This window comes from Sus scrofa, chromosome 14 (genome assembly GCF_000003025.6).
Source record: "Sus scrofa isolate TJ Tabasco breed Duroc chromosome 14, Sscrofa11.1, whole genome shotgun sequence".
Lineage (NCBI taxonomy): Eukaryota > Metazoa > Chordata > Mammalia > Artiodactyla > Suidae > Sus > Sus scrofa.
In genome coordinates, this window is record NC_010456.5 from 134314893 (window position 1) to 134332027 (window position 17135).

At 45.7% G+C, this 17135-nt stretch overlaps 2 protein-coding genes across 12 annotated transcripts in view; one reads left to right on the plus strand and one right to left on the minus strand.

The window, feature by feature from the left end:
* Positions 1–12943, plus strand: part of ZRANB1 (zinc finger RANBP2-type containing 1) — a 73909-nt gene extending 60966 nt beyond the window's left edge. For 2 of the 4 annotated variants that reach the window (XM_001929009.7, XM_005671552.3), the window contains exons 7-10: positions 7958–8078; positions 9184–9313; positions 9420–9649; positions 11088–12801. In XM_001929009.7, the coding sequence (XP_001929044.4) occupies positions 7958–8078; positions 9184–9313; positions 9420–9649; positions 11088–11306 (700 nt within the window). In that variant the 3' untranslated portion in view covers positions 11307–12801. Of the gene's footprint in view, positions 1–7957; positions 8079–9183; positions 9314–9419; positions 9650–11087 lie in introns of all 4 variants that reach the window. The other 2 variants (XM_013983854.2, XM_021073624.1) reach the window with 2 other exon arrangements.
* Positions 14420–17135, minus strand: part of CTBP2 (C-terminal binding protein 2) — a 159494-nt gene continuing 156778 nt past the window's right edge. For 5 of the 8 annotated variants that reach the window (XM_021073627.1, XM_021073630.1, XM_021073632.1 and 2 more), the window contains one exon: positions 14420–15823. In XM_021073627.1, the coding sequence (XP_020929286.1) occupies positions 15643–15823 (181 nt within the window). In that variant the 3' untranslated portion in view covers positions 14420–15642. The remainder of the gene's footprint in view (positions 15824–17135) is intronic. The other 3 variants (XM_021073631.1, XM_021073628.1, XM_013983857.2) reach the window with 2 other exon arrangements.

Genomic DNA, 17135 nt, shown 5'->3' on the forward strand with positions numbered 1-17135 from the left:
CTGGGGATCAAACCCACGACTCGATCCGAGCTGCTGTAGTTGGATTCTTAACCCACTGTGCTGTGGCAGAAACTCCTAATGGCTCTATTCTAAATAACTTTATTGCTGTATATAATTTTTGAACGTATGTTAGTTGTAAATTTAAGGATTATATGAGATCCATTAGACTATAAACGCCATGAGAAAAGTGTTTTTTTGGTGGGGGGGTCCTTTTAGGGCCTCACTCGAGGCATATGGAGGTTCCCAGGCTAGGGGTCGAATCGGAGCTGTAGCTGCTGACCTACAGGATCCTAGCTGGGTCCTTGCTTGACCTTCGCACAGCGGGTGGCAACGCCAGATCCTTAACCCCACTGAGTGAGGCCAGGGATTGAACCTGCATCCTCATGGATACTAGTTGTATTCATTTCCAATGAGCCAGTGAGAACTCTGAGGGAAGGATTTTATTATTTATTTATTTATTTATTTTGTCATTTTTAGAGCCGCTCTCACAGCATATGGAGGTTCCCAGGCTAGGGATGGAATCGGAGCTGTAGCCACCAGCCTACGCCAGAGCCACAGCAACGCGGGATCCGAGCCGCATCTGCAACCTACAGCACAGCTCATGGCAACGCTGGATCGTTCACCCACTGAGCAAGGGCAGGGACCGAACCCGCAACCTCATGGTTCCTAGTCGGATTCGTTAACCACTGAGCCATGACAGGAACTCTGGAAAGGATTTTATTGTGCCTACAATAGCATGACACATAGTAAGTGCACAGTAAATACTTGCCGAGTGATAATAGTCTCTAGAATTTGAAAATGAGAGCATTACGATTAACTTCTTGAGAGCTATGCTACGGATAAAAGCGTAAGACAATAGAGTAAATATTTGTGGCTACCTGAAAAATAAAACAGCTGCTTAGCTTGCAAGCCTGGATGGTATCCTGATTGCATGTGTAACATTAGCTTAATGAAAGAATATATCAGTCAGAACTGATGGTTTAGGGAGTTCCCATTGTGGCTCAGTGGGTTATGAACCCGACCAGTATCCATGAGGATGCAGATTCAATCCCTGGCCTCGCTCAGTGGGTTGGGAGTCTGGCGTTGCGGTGAGCTGTGGTGTAGGTCACAGACACGGCTCAGATCCCGAGTTGCTGTGACTCTGGTGTAGGCTGGCAGCTGCAGCTGTGATTTGACTCCCAGCCTGGGAACTTCCATATGCTGCAGGTATGGCCCTAAAAAAAGCAAAGAAGAACAGAGAGAACTGTTAGTTTAGGTCATTCAGCCTTTGTCTAGGGGGAGGACTTTTGTTTGATGCTGTGGGTTGGTCTGGTACTGTGGCCCTACCACGGTGGGTTAGCCTGATGCCATTAAATGCTCAGTCTGTCTGGCCTCTCTAGACTGGATTGTGTGCTCATCAGACAGCACTGTGATTGAGGGCGATTTGGCTGTCTGGATGGGCCTGCCCACACTGAGAGCGTGATAGTGGGATGGTTCCTCTGACAGTGAATTTTGGGCATTGTGGTTTTACAAGTCTGCCTTACAGGTTTAGTTAATTTGATTCTGTCCTTGGAAGATGGATCTGTCCTCCAGGCATGGGTGAGGTCCAGCTGCTCAGCCTGGAGGCTGATCTGAACCTTGGTAAACCTACCACTTTGCAAGTGCTTTTTAAAAGGCACGCTAGAGCTTCTCCTCTGGTGGTTAATATCCTGACCCTGCTGTAAGGTTGAAAGTGTACTGTAAGCTTCATCAGGTGATAGTTTCTTCTCCCAAATGGGAGGGCTTAAAAACAAACAAACAAAACCCCAAGACATTAGTGGCCAGTAATAACAGTTTGGGGACTTGATGCTACCTGTTTCTCAAAGTTGGCAGTGGGTGATCTGGATGGGAGTTGGCCACTAACATGTGTATTAGGGCTGAAATTCTAGTTTTGAGTCATTTGATGTCCAGAGGCCTAATGGGAGGGTAAGGGGGAAAGAAAAAAAGAGTACTGAGGTAGTAAATGGGCTTCGACGGCTGTGAGAGTAGGAGGAGCTAGGCTGTGTGCGTGCAACCGCTGCGACGCCTTGTTGCAGCGGATCTTTGGGTGATGGAGGCTGTGATTCTAAAGGGGATACTTCAGCTAAAGTGTGCCTGCCTTGGTACCACCTCTTCCAGCCCCTGCCGTCCAGGGTCTTCACCTGGCATGGGAAGCTGCCTGGAGTGTAGTGATCCCACAGGCATCTTTTTCACTATCCTGGGGTGGGGAGGCGTGAAGATTATCAAATGGAGGGAGAGGAAGCGTTGTTGGCGTAGATTCAGGGCGTCAGTGTCATGGGTCAAACGTGTGAATAAGCAGTAAATAAGCAGTAAACTGTTGATTATTTGGAGTTATGGCAAGTTTGTTGACTGGGCTCTTAGATGACTGTTAGAAGGTAAATGAGAGGGACCTGCCCTAGGACAGGAGAGGAGCAGCCAGCATATCACTCGTGCAGTCTCCTTTTTAATCAGCTTTTTGCTAGTGTAACCTTTGCTCATAGTCCAAATCGGCTGGGATGAGACATTTTCTTAAGTCATATAAAATATCTAAATGAGCACTGGGAAAGTAATTTTCTTTTAGGTAAACTCTTCACCCATCACTTCAGTGGAGGCCATTTTTTGGTGCTGGTAGCTGTGCTGTGATTTTAGCTGACTCAAGTGCTTAAGAAAGAATCTGTGCTTGCCTTTGATTGACATGTCAATCCAAAGAGCCCAGTGGGAGAAATTAATCTGAAAGGGGAGAGAAATCAGGTCTTCTAGAAGTAGTATCGGTAGCTTAGTATTGTGGCTCTCTATATAAATTTTTAGACCTAAGTTTTTTTGTTTTTGTTTTTTGTCTTTTTAGGGCTGCACTCGCAGCATATGGAGGTTCTCAGGCTAGGGGTCTAATCAGAGCTACAGCTGCTGGCCTGCACCAGAGTCACAGCAACAAAGGATCCAAGCTACATCTGTGACCTACACCACAGCTCAAGGCAACGCTGGATCCTCAACCCACTGAGCAAGGCCAGGGATCGAACCCGAAACCTCATGGTTCCTAGTGTGATTCGTTAACCATGAGCCATGACGGGACCTCCAAGACTTACTTTTGAAGGAGAATTTCATGGAGTATACATAAGATTCTTGGTTGGTGGGTTTTTTTTCCCTCAACTTTTAAAATATTTCAGTTCATTCTCTATTTGCTTGCGTGGTTTCTGAGAAGTTGGATGTCATTCTTATCTTTTGTTCCTCTATTCTTGTCTTCTTTCAGGACTTTTGTCTTTAGTTTTCTGTGGCTTGACTATGACATGCCTAGGTAGAGTTTTTCTGGCATTTTTTCCTTGATGTTCTCTGAGCTTCCTGGATCTGTGGTATATGGTGTCTGATAGTAATTTGGTGAAAGTCTTGGTCATTGCTGTGTCAGATATTTCTTGTGTTGTTTTCTTTTTTATCTCTGTTATTGTATGTTAATGGCTTTTGTGGTTGCCCCGTGGTTATTTGACGTTCTCCTCTGTTTTTTGCCTTCTGTATTACCTTTGCGTTTAGATGCGGCGGTTTCTATTGATGTGGTTTCCGGAGGTTCTTTCCTTAGCCACGTCCAGACTGCTGCTAAGTCCACCAGAAATAGTCTTCACTTCTGCTCCCGTGTGTTTGTTCTCTCTTCGGGTTTCCACCGCTCCGCTTACATGGCCATCTGTTCTTGCCTGCTGTCTGCTTTATCCGTTAGAGGCCCTAGCATATTTCTTATAGTTGTTTACAGTTTTTAAACTTAAAATTTTAAAGTTTTATTCCTGTGCTTTCATCGAAGAATTTCATAGTTTTAAACTTTTACATTTAAGGTCTCTGTCCCATTTGGAGCTAATTCGTGTTTAAGATGTGAAGTAAAGACCCAGGTCATCTGTTTTGCATGCTGATGTCCACTTGTTCCAGTGCTGTTTGTTTATTTATTTATGTCTTTTTATGGGCACTCCCGCGGCATATGGAGGTTCCCAGGGGAGGGGGCAAATCGGAGCCTTAGTTGCTGGCCTACATCACAGCCACAGCCGTGCCAGATCCGAGCCTCAGCTGTGCCCTACACCACAGCTCATGGCAACGCTGGATCCTTAACTTGCTGAACGAGGCCAGGGATTGAACCTGCGCCCTCATGGATGCTGGTCAGATTCGTTTCCACCGAGCCATGATGGGAACGCCTGGTGCTGTTTATTGAAAAGACTGGGCTTTCTCCCCTTTCAAACACCTATTAGGTGCTTTTGTCAAAAAGTAAAGGTTTGTTTCTGGACCCTCAGTATTTTCCTGTTGATCTTTTTTTTTTTTTTTTTGTCTTTTTGCTATTTCTTTGGGCCACTCCCACGGCATATGGAGGTTCCCAGGCTAGGGGTCTAATCGAAGCTGTAGCCACCGGCCTACTCCAGAGCCACAGCAACGCGGGATCTGAGCCGCGTCTGCAACCTACACCACAGCTCACGGCAACGCCGGATCGTTAACCCACCGAGCAAGGGCAGGGACCAAACCCGCAACCTCACGGTTCCTAGTCGGATTCGTTAACCACTGCGCCACGACGGGAACTCCCTTTCCTGTTGATCTTTATGTCTGTCCTTATGCCAACATTAGACTGTCCTCATGATTGTAGCTTTGAGGTAGGTTCTGAAACTAGGAATGTAAGTCTTTCCAGTCTTTTTCCCGTCTTCTTCAAGATTCTTTTTGCTATTCTGTATCCTTTGGATTTCTAGATAAATTTTAGGTTCCAGCTTCTGCAAAACATCCTCTGAGATTTTGATAGAGATTGTACTGAATCTAGAGATGAATTTGGGGAGTATTACCAGTTTGTGGAGTTTTACCATCCATGAATGTGGAATTGATTTTTGAGTGTTAAACCAAACTTGTCTTGCTGTCTCGCTTGGCCATATGTTCCTGAATTGAGTTTGCTTGTCTCTGTTCTTATGAACAGACACGAGCCAGGTGGCTTGGGAGTTTAGGTCTTTGTGTGGTGGATGTGATTATTCGAACATGCTTATTTTTAAAAAATATTTTTGAAGCCCCTTATTCTGCGGTCTTCTTGAGCTTTGAGTGCAATCATTATTTAATTTCTGGCAAATTTAGCTGTCTTGCTCATTAAGTGGTTCTAGGCACTAACCAAGAAATTTCTTAACTACATATATATTTGTTTGTAACAGCTAGCTTCCTTCCTCCCTCCCTCCCGCCCTTCCTTCTTTCCTTCCTTCCTTCCTTCCTTTCTTCCTTCCTTGCCACATCTGTGACATGCAGAAAGTTCCTAGCCCAGGGATTAAACCTGAGGCCACAGCAGTGACAGCTTAACTGGGAGGCCACCAGGGAACATCCTATAATAGCTTTCTATGTTTCATGATGTTTCTTGTTGAACTTATCAAAACAATGTATTTTGTCATTGGTGCATTCAAATACTCAAATCTCTGAGTATTCGGGTATTTTAAAAGAGGGATATCCATATTTTATTTTTATTAGAAAAATTTTTATTTTAGGGTCACACCTGCGGCATATGAAAGTCCTCAGGCTAGGGGTTGAACTGGAGCCACAGCAACACGGCCCCTGAACTGCACCTACAACCTACACCACAGCTCAAAGAGACACTGGATCCTTAACCCACTGAGCAAGGCCAGGGATTGAACCTGCATCCTCACTGGATACTAGTCGTGGCCACTGAGCCACAACAGGAACTCCTCCATATTTTACTTTTTTTTTTTTGGCTTTTTTTCTATTTTAGGGCTGTACCCTCAGCAAATGGAGGCTAGGCTAGAGGTCGAATCAGAGCTGTAGTTGCTGGCTACGCAACAGCCACAGCAACTCCGGATCTGAGCCATGTCTGCGACCTATACCAGAGCTTACGGCAATGCTGGATCCTTAACCCACTGAGCAAGGCCAGGGATTGAACCTGCATCCTCACTGGATACTAATTGTGGCCACTGAGCCACAACAGGAACTCCTCCATATTTTACTTTTTTTTTTTTTTTTTTTTTGGCTTTTTTTCTATTTTAGGGCTGTACCCTCAGCAAATGGAGGCTAGGCTAGAGGTCGAATCAGAGCTGTAGTTGCTGGCTACGCAACAGCCACAGCAACTCCGGATCTGAGCCATGTCTGCGACCTATACCACAGCTTACGGCAATGCTGGATCCTTAACCTACTGAGCAAGGCCAGGGATCGAACCTGTGTCCTCATATATGCTAGTCAGATTCATTTCCTCTGAGCGATAACAGGAACTCCATGTTTTATTGTTAAACATTTGACATCAAAACATTCCTGATTGAAAAGAAAACAAAAACAAAAAAACCTGTGGTTGCTTGGAATAGAAATTTTTTTTTTTCCAAATCAAATAAGAGTTAAGCCTCTGCCACATTCTTTTTTAGTCCGTTAATTTAAAATTTTTATTTATTTATTGGCCAGGCCCATGGCATGTGGAAGTTCTTGGGCCAGGGGTCAGACTTATACCATAGCAGTATCTAGAGCCACAGCAGTGACAGCGCCTGATCCTTAACCTGCGTACTCCATTTTTAGTCCTTTTGGAAAATGTAAAATATGTTTACTTTTTTTTTTTTTTTTTCTTTTCCGTGGTGCACCTGCGGCATGTGGAGGTTCCCAGCCTGGGGGTCCAATCGGAGCTATAGCTGCTGACCTACACCACAGCCACAGCAATGACAGATCCAAGCCACGTCTGTGACCTACACCACAGCTCACGGCAGCATCAGACACCCGACCCACTGAGTGAGGCCAGGGATTGAATCCGCATCCTCATGGTTACGAATGGGATTCGTTTCCACTGTGCCACAAAGAGAACCCCTAATTTCTTTATGGAGACCTTCATTAAGATACTCTAAAGAAACATGGGACACGAAGACATTTATTACATGAACTTTTCAACAGTAGCAAAAGAAAGTTTTCCGATCTTTTGCTTCTTTTACCTAGAATTTAAATCCATGAACGTATTGGAGATGTCTGGTTGTTTAAAAGTGAGAGGAATGTGATGGTACAAATGGGTTAAATGTCTGTCCTCGGGGTCTCTGCTGGTTCGTTTTGTAGGACAGTGAACCACAGTTTCGAGCGTAATGATACCTGGCTTTATTTAATTTTATACTTGATGTAAAGGGAATATTTTTAGTAACTCAGTCCACCAGTGATCTACCATTGATTTTTTTTTCCTTTTTTCTTTTTTAGGGTCCCACCTGCAGCATATGGAGGTTCCCAGGCTAGGGGTTGAATCAGAGCTATAGCTGCCGGCCTACACCCCAGCCACAGCAACATCAGATCTCAGCTGTGTCTACACATGACCTACACCACAGCTCACGTCAGCGCCGGCTCCTTAACCCACTGAACAAGGCCAGGGATCCTACCCGCATCCTCAGGGATCCTAGTTGGATTCGTTTCTGCTGTGGCACGATGGGAACTCCCTAGCTTCATTTTTAATCTTCACAATTTATTAGGCTGAAGTATTTAGAAGGACATTAATAAGCATGAAGAAGGGGTTGTTTTGTAGTTGCATTGATTTTTTTATTGTCATGTGATCAAATAATTTTATTTAATGAATGAAATCTCAGGGAAGTGATTTTGGTACTCTTCTAAACTCATGGGCTGTTTCTAGTCTATCGTTTGTACCGTGACCAAGCAGCGTGTACTATTCATTAGTGGAGAAGTGTTAATGATTTTGATTTTATCCAACCTCTTGGCTGATTTTGAGTGGTTTTCTTTTTAGGTTGCGAATCAATAGTAGACAGTTGAAATCAACTGTTCTCATCACTAGTGTTTGAAGTTTTGATGAAAATTTGGTGGGTGGTGAATCAGATTTTGTCTGAGGATATGTTGAAAGATGTCTGATAGCAGAATGGAGGCATTTTTAATATGAAAATAGCCAAAGTTAAATTCGTGTAGTTCTTATAATCTCTTCATGTGAATTGCTTAAAGACTATGCTAAATGAACTGTTTATAGAAGAGCTTCTTTTTTCCTCTTTATCTTTAGGTTTTATACACGTTGGAAAGATTGGGAGTCCTGGTATTCTCAGAGCTTTGGTTTACATTTTTCCCTGAGAGAAGAACAGTGGCAAGAAGACTGGGCATTTATACTCTCTCTAGCCAGTCAGGTAAGAATGCCTGGGGCGTGGGCTTCTCTGAGAAGCGAGGCCGCGCTTTACCCGAAGGCCCCGTTGGAGGCAGTGTGTGCTGGAGCATGAGTGCGCGACGTGACGTCAGGCGACTCGGGTTCTAGTTGTGACTGCTGTTTATCCGGCAAGGCCTGCTGCAGTCACAGTGCAAGGTGCACGTAATGATTTTAGGCACTTGAGTATTTCTTCCGGCTGCTCCTCAATTACATTGTCCTCCCACAAAGGTGGCTTGATGCCTGTTTCACCCGCCTCCAGGTCAGCTCCCACTCTGTGTCCAAGGGGCCACTTGCCCAAGATCGCTGAGCTGGTAGTGGCGCTCTTGTGTTGGTGCTGAGCTGTCAGGCCCTGAGGATCAAGTCGTGATCCTCCTAAGAGTCCCCAGAGGGGAGGCTCTGTCCAGTGACGTGGGAGGCGGTGCTGTGGCTGGGAGTGATGAGCCACCTTGGCAGTGAACTTCTGTAGGTGAACTGTGAGAGATTGTTCCTCAGGCTCATGCCAGGCTTACTTTGTGAAGCATATTAATGTGCTGAACTAAAGTTCAGACATACGCACCGCAATTCATTAATCCCTGCGGAGGAAGTACCTTCTGTCTTTGAGCCGTTTGGGCAGGGGCCCCAGGGCCTGTGTTTCCTCCCGTGCTCCTTGTGGGGGCCGGACCTGGTCAGTACTCTTGCGTTAGGTGATGCGGCCTTTCGTTCACATTCGCCTTCAGGTGAGGTAACCCTCCCTTGGGAGGGCCTTGTCCTTGGAGGTGCTTTCACAGCTGACTTAACCAGAGGCAGTATGTCAATCGAGTTTCCTTCGCGCTCCAGGTTCCTGCAGTGAGTGTTCAGCCGAATCTGTTCAGTTCTTAAGTTTGGATAGTGAAGGATACCTGCACATAAACTTGGCAGATTTCTTTTATTGGACTTTGCTCCTTGAGGAATCAGACTCTTCTGTAGCTTAGCAGTAGTGCTCCTCCACTGGTGAAATGGGTGCGGATAATCTGCTGAAGGAGGTGGCATTCGGTCATGCGTGGCGGTTGTCCAGGGCGCTTACGAATGATTTAACGAGAAACTGCTTTCTTTTCTTTTGTTCTGTACAGCCTGGAGCAAGTTTGGAACAGACCCACATTTTTGTGCTTGCGCATATTCTTAGGCGACCAATTATAGTTTATGGAGTAAAATATTATAAAAGTTTCCGGGGAGAAACTTTAGGATATACTCGGTTTCAAGGTAAGCCATTTTCAAAAGTATTTTGGAAGTTTCTTGTTTCTTGTTTTAATGCACATTTGCAGCCGCATCCTGAAAATCCCATCGTGATGTTCTTTCCTCTTGTCAGGTGTTTATTTGCCTTTGTTGTGGGAACAGAGTTTTTGCTGGAAAAGTCCGATTGCTCTGGGCTACACAAGGGGCCACTTCTCTGCCTTGGTTGCCATGGAGAACGACGGCTATGGTAACCGAGGCGCTGGTGCTAACCTGAACACCGATGACGACGTCACGGTCACCTTTCTGCCCCTGGTGGACAGTGAGAGGAAGCTACTCCACGTGCACTTTCTTTCTGCTCAGGAGGTGAGGAGCCCGTTTCTCTCTTAACTACCTCACGCAGCGGCGCTGTGCCAGAGCCAGCCGTAGGGTGTCTTTCAGGCGTGGTTAGCTGCACTACCACTTAAAATTCTGAATTTGGTCAAAGTAATCGTCATTTTCCATAAATAGTGGTTAGATAGGCTTTGAAACTTACCTTTCAGAGCTGCTGTATGGGATGTGTTAGGTGGAGGTGACGCCGTGAAGACCAGAGTCCCTGGCCTGGGTGGTGATGAGTGCTCAGGAGGGGAAGCTCAGAGATGGAGCAGGGGACGGAGGGGCCGTGGGGCTTGGGGTGCCCCTGGGTGTCGGGAAGGCCTCGCTGAGGAGGTGACACCTGAACGAGGCCCGCACGAGGAAGGAGCTCTGCCACACCGGGGGGAGAGCTCCTGGTGGAGGGAAGTGCCAGGCCAGGTGGTTTACGAGGATGGGCATAAGACAGGTGGGGGTGGAGGTGGGGGGGGCTGGGAGTCAGTTAGTGGGTCTTTTAAATCTCAGGCTTTTACTCTGGGTGAGCTGGGGAGCCAACAGCCAGTTCGTCCAGAAGAGGAACCCTGGCTGCTCAGTTGAGACTAGACCCTGGGCAGTGGTGGGGCAAGAGCAGCACATAGGAGAGGGCCGTAGGTGCGGCGGGGAAGGTGGTGTAGAGGGGGCAGGGAGGTGTGAAGACGTGAAGGGCACTCTCAGAAAACCCATCTTCCTGTAAGGTCACCGGTCCTTTATTTAATACACTAGGGACTCTTACAGAACTGTTATAACCACGGCATTAAGAAAGAGATTGAGAAACTTTTGAAACTTCAGCCTTTGCATAGCTTGGAATAAACTTAGCCTGTCTGGTTTGAAGCTGTAACGTTCTAGCTTTTCCTTTGCCAGGATCAGTTTATTTGATAGCATGTGATTTTTGCTATTGAACACATTAAGTTATTACCGGATTATTCTCCCCTCTAGGTTTTTCTGTGGATTTTCCCATTAGTGGTTTTTTCTATTTAACCATAGGAAACTGGGTTTTAATCATAAAAGTGATGATAGGAGGAAACCATGTTGAAACACTTTGTTGCTCTGGCCTTTTCATTGCTCATACGAGCTGGTAGGTGTCTATTAATTTTCCTGTCAGGGAGTTCCCGTTGTGGCTCAGCGGAAACGAACCTGAAACTAGGATCCATGAGGACCCAGGTTCCATCCCTGGTCTTGCCTAGTGGGTTAAGGATCTGGTGTTGCTGTGAGCCGGGGTGTAGGTCACAGATGCGGCTCGGATCTGGTGTTGCTGTGGCGTAGGCCAGCAGCTATAGCTCCGATTTGACCCCCAGCCTGGGAACTTGCGCACGCTGTGAGTGTGGACTTATAAAAAGACCCCCGCCCTCCAAATTTCCTATCTAGTCTCTGATCTGTTGTGTTATTTTTGCTTTTCTTCCCGTTCCTCTAAAAGCTAGGTAACGAGGAACAGCAAGAAAAACTGCTCAGGGAGTGGCTGGACTGCTGTGTGACTGAGGGGGGCGTTCTGGTCGCCATGCAGAAGAGCTCTCGGCGCCGAAACCACCCCCTGGTCACGCAGATGGTAGAAAAGTGGCTTGACCGCTACCGACAGATCCGGCCCTGTACCTCCCTGTCGGACGGAGAGGAGGATGAAGACGATGAAGACGAGTGAAGACAAACCCAGGAGCAGAAGACCAAGGTACCAGCTCTGTCGCGACCCCACCATCAGTGTGGTGCTGCAGGCAGAGCGCACGGCATGGCATGAAGGGACTGGGCAGCAGCTGCTTGGAAGGGTTTTCTGATCCACACCCGGCGGAGATGATGCGTCTGCTGCAGGAGGAGACAGAGACCTTTGGACTCCAGTTTGTAAAAAACTAATTTTATTAAGACAGAACTTTTTTCCTTTCAAGTTGTAAATCTGTCTATAAATGTAACGCATGTGGTTGTGTAAGAAGTCGTGTGATAGGAAAAGTCGTACCAGCATCTTCATGTCATTGAGAAGTTTTCCAGCACGGGCACCTCCAAAAGCACATGGCACGTGACTCTTTGTTCCTTTGAGATAATTCTTCTTTAAGTAGAACCTGGCATTCTCCTTCCATCTTAAGAGACCCATTGTCCATCACGTCTCGCTAGAGCTCGCTGGAGATTTGGAACGTCTTTGTACAAATTATCCACAGCAAAACAGAAAAATAAAAACAAGCTTTTATTTTATTAATAATTTAGTTCCTGTTGTGCCCAATAAAATAAAATCGAATCTTTGAGGAACAGACTGTAAGGAAAGTTAAGAATTGCTTATCGAGTGCATTCACATAGACCTCGTTCCTGCGTTTTGGTTTCTATTATTTTGTGTTTTTAAGGTTTTTCCGGTATGCCCCTTTTCAGTATTTAGGTATTTATTTGTTTGGAAGAGTGCCCTTAAAATGAGGGATCTTCCACCAGACTCTGGGCAGGAGTCTCTTTGTGAGCAGTTAGTCCTGGGTATAAACTGGGGGCGCGCTTGGGGAGCTGGCCTGCTCGCAAGTAACTGAACGGGTTGTGCGAAATTTGCTCCCTTGACTCTGTTCAGACAATGTTGTACTCCCAAGTTTCCCTACAGAAGGTCTTTGGATTCTTACTGTCTTTTATCAACTCTGCTTTAAGCAAATCGTGTTAGAAAGGCATGCCTTTGCTTGGGCTAATTGGGACTATTAGTTCAGTAGAGAATAAAGATTTAAGAATGCAGTTTAAGGTGGTAAACGCATTGTATAATGAATTTCTCAGTGAATATTCTGAGAATTTTTGCATGTTGGTTAACTGTGGCCATTCTTATTTAAAGTTTGAAAACTTTAGTCTTAGGTAGAAAAATTTTCTATATAAAGTATTATTTGACCACTTCAGGTATACATTCAATACTGGGTAAAAGTTTCAGACCCATCTCAGGAACACAGAAAGACGTAGTGTCCTGATACGCACTTTGTAGATTATTGATGTGCCCCCCCCCCGCCCCCGCCCCACACAGACAGCACACGCAACACACACACACTCTTCCTTCCCTTTGATGAAGAGGCTGTGAAAACCTTTAAATACTTGCTTTACATGTTTTCTTCTAAGTTCTGTTTAGATGGTTTTGAAGTGTGCACAACCTCAGATTTGATGCTGGAATACTAAAAAGAGAACAGTACCTGTGAGATGTCATGTCTGTAGTTTTCTTTCCTCTCTGAACACTCACTGAAAGGTGTGCCCAAGATGAAAGGGTCGCTTTGGATGTATGCTGAAACTTGCAGGAAAGAGATTTGCAGTTTGAGTCCATATAAATGAATTTTGATAAAATAATGGTGTATGTTACTGTTCCAAGTGGCTAATGTTTTCTTGCAAATTGACTCTGTGGTTTGCTTTCATTTGGGATAGTTCAAGGTTTTAGGAGGCTGCCATTCTGACTTTAGCACAGCAGACTTTTCCTGTTATATGGGAGGAATTCTTTAGTGGCCAGACATCCTGCTCTAGTTGGTGTTCAGCAACTACCCTCCTGGTTGAAGAAGCCAAAGAGAAACACGTGAGCATCAGTTGCTAGTGTGTGCGCGACAGTCCGTGCTGTCTAGAAAACTGCAGGCTCAGTGTTGAGGCTGTGTGTGTTGTGATTTCCCCGAGGTGCCTCTTTCTTTACTCACGCGTCAGTGACCACATTTAGTTTAGCAGGTACAGCTCTCTTCCCTGTGGGAAAAAATTATACGTGACCCCATTTCCTAGGCTCTGGACAGGGATGGGACTTTAAGTGGTTTTCGGATTGGCTGGTAAAGGCCAAAATTTGGGGTGAATCAATGCTTTGTTAAGCTCTTGAACTATCAAACAGCCATAACCATTGTCCCAAGACAGAGTATAGTCCTCATGTGTGGCAGGGTGACAGGTAATTGTCTTTCGGTATCGTTTCTTTTCTAGGGACAGCACAGTTGTCTGTGTTCTCTGTTCTAATTAAAACCCAGGTGCGCCATGGGTTTGGACCTGCCTTTTTATGTTAACATTTTGGGCACATTGTGTCGCAGGCTTAATGTGTGTTTAAGGTTATAGTGCCGTTCATGAGCGGTTGGGGGCTCCTTTTGTGCACCTGCCACCTCCTCCTTGGCAAGTGGTTATGAGGACGTCACTCTGCTCCCCAGTGACAGTTCAGTAGCCAGGAGCTGCATACCTGTATCCACGGGAGAGCTGGGATGGGAAGACCACCACCTTAAAATGAGCCAATGTGAGGTCGATGCCACTTTTTCTTTAAATGGGAAAGGGCGTGGGGGTGCTGCCTAAAGGAGTTTGGTATCTGGAATTGTTGGACTTACCAACACTTGCAGATACCACTAATAGAAAGGGATTGAACACTATTTAAAAGGGAAACTCCATTAAATCAACTGAAAGTTCTTAACATATGGAAATGGCTGATATTATTTTGCAACATTTCTTTGTAAATATTATTAAAAACTTTTTTTTTTTTTGAGATTTACCTCCCTTCCTGCATTAATGCTTGAGCCAGGTTAATTGTGCTCTGGGGCAGATTAAAATCAAAACTCTTAAAAGACTTGATCAGCTTTGTTTCCTGATTTGGATTGAGGCTGGACTTCTGTGGAGTTTTTGTTTTTCAATTAAACCGTCACATGAAGTAAGCGTCACCAGCATCCTTGAGTCTGGCTGTGGCTCTAACAGGTCAGCTCTTCCTTGAGCCTCGGAATAGTGAGAGGTGGGAAATGGGCCAACTGAAAATGCAGTTGCCTTTGAACATCTCAAGGGGAGAACTTGTACCCTGGGGAGAGGTACTTAAATTTCAGAGCTTAACAGAAATTTTTATTACTTTTTATTGAAAACTGCACTGAACGCTAAATGTCCACCTTTACAATAAACAAATACAGTAACGGTAACTCACACTAAAACAAAACATATTTCTGATAGCCATTATTTTTCTGTTTGGGACAGTTTTAAAGGTTTTTTTTTTTTTTTCTTTTTTTGTCACAAAAACAGGAATGTACCTATACAAAGGCTCAAAATAGGCCATCTTTTAAACAAAAAGGCGATGATTCACAAAAGACTATGAATATAACATGTAACTAGTTGATACAAATCTAATAGGATTTGTTAAAATCAGTCACATCTAATAACACACCTGAAGTGTTCTTGTATAAAATATCACGTGAAGAAAAGAAGACTTTATCAATGTCTAAAAAAGTGGGTTTGTTCATAGACAATCTGACAAGTTACCATAAAAAGTGTTTCCTGAGACATAAGGAAATGCAACATTATTCTTCTTGAACCCTTTCAGTTCAAGACTTTCCACTCAATAAAATAGCTGAGGATCTGAAACTGAGAAAATATATTTGAGTACAAACAGCTTGTGAAACTTAATACTTTTTTTCTTTTCTTTTTCTTTTTTTTTCTTTTTTTTCTTTTTTTTTTTTTTGCATCATCAGAGGGTATTACTGAACTCACAACCAACTTGCCCGCTCAGTACGCAGTTCGGCTGGGAGAGCTTTGCTGTACAGGAGCCCGTACTGTCTTCAATCCTATGCTCGCAGTGGTCTCCCCATCTCGTAGGACTTAAATCTTCCTATTAGCAAAGAGGTAACCAGCCCCCGTGGACCGAAGGGACTAGAGTCATAAGGTGGGGATTTCCTCTTAATATTTTTATTTTCATGTTTGGAACTCTTGATGCAACATTCTAGAGCAAGGCGTTCAGGACCTGCTGTGCCCAAGGGACTAAAAGGAAAAAGATCTATTTATTCTTTGTGATTTGATGCACAGATGAAAAACTTAACACACAATAACAGAAGTTGGTCGTTACTACGTCACGTCCTAGTCTTTTTCAGCACTTCCGTGAGCAGAGGGCCTCCGCTTCCGTTTTCCCACGTCTCGGCTTCCAGCTCTTGTGTGGCTTTACACTGCAACGCCAGTGATGCGGTGTCCAGACTCCGTTAAAAAGACTGTTCTCTCCGTTCATCTCTCTCTCAGTCTCTTGGTCCCGGGTGCGTCTGAATGATTTACCTCGTCACTCTCTGCTATTGCTCGTTGGGGTGCTCTCGATTGTCCCCGTGTTTTGTGGGCTGGTTGGGAGAGGGGGCTTGGGAAGGGTGTGCCACTGTGGGGAGGTTGTGGGTCACCGGGATGCCCCCAGGGATGATGCCCTCCATGGCTGCAGGCAGTCCTCCCGGAGCCACGCCCACGATGCCCGGCGGGTATCTAAGGAGCATGGGAGAGAGACAGCAGGTTACGGAGGGTGGCAAGCTCTTGACTCTGCTTCTCTTAATAGGACAGTTTGTTATACTTCAAACAAGTCTACATCAAAAATGTAAACACTGAGGTCTATAATTCATCAACACCGAAGCCTATTCAGGCCAATCCAAGCACGAATTTTGTAGCTTTCAGACAACAGGTCACGTGAGAAAGAATTCATCAGTTCTGTCAATGATTGGGTTTTGTGATTTCCTAACAGACAGCACCAAGTACTCTGACACCAAGTGTGACTTGCTAGGTGGGTTAGTTATATGCTCCCATGGCCTGCGATGAGGAAGGGGACAGGGTGGCCAGTGATGGGCCGCATGGAAGTGCCAGGCATCTGAAGTGGGCTCACTTTGCACTGCAGGCCCACGAGTGGCTCTGTGTGCCAGGATGTGTGTGTGTGTGAACCATGTGACTCTGTGTTTAAACATTTTTGGGAGTTCCCACTGTGGCACAGGAACTATAAGGTTGCAGGTTCAATCCCTGGCCCCTCAGTGGGTTAAGGATCTGGTGTTGCCATGAGCTGTGGTGTAGGCCAGCAGCTGTAGTTCCGATTCGACCCCTAGCCTGGGAACTTCCATATGCCACGGGTGCAGCCCTACAAAGCAAAAACAAAAAAGCCCCCCAAAACCAAAATAAACCCCCCACATTTTCGTTAAGAGGACAAGACATATAATCAGGCAGGTGTGTTAGAATCAGTCTGAAGGTTGTCAAACCCTTCCCACTTGAGACAAGCTGTGCTGCCCAGACCCCCGGGCTGTTGCAGTGATGCTGCAGACATCTCCAAGGACTGTGCAGGGCATCTCATGGACAGGATGCCTCTGAGCCGCAGCCCCTCTCGCACAGAGGGCGGCTCGGGGGCCTTGCTCTAAAGGGATCATTAGCACACGGCCCTTACAGGGTAGGCCCCCAGCACCTTGGAACATGGAATCCGATCTGGGGCTCAAGTATGCTTGAACGTGCTGACGAGGGTAAAACACAAGTGGGACTTGAATAGAACATGCTGAATAAATGTAAATAAAGCCACGAGGCTTGGGAAGAAACAGCTTAGATCCTTCACATGTTGGTCCTATTCCACACTATTTAATCCCCCTCCAGAGCAGCGGTTCAAAACGGGAGCTCAGGCAACATTTGCAAACGTTTGTGGTTGTCACAGCTGGGAGTGAGAGGTGCTTCTGGCACCCAGTGGGTGGGGGCCGGGCACGGGCGGGTCTACCCTGGGTCTCCCTGCTGAGACCGGAAGCTGTGGCTTCCCTCCTTCCTGCAGGAAGAT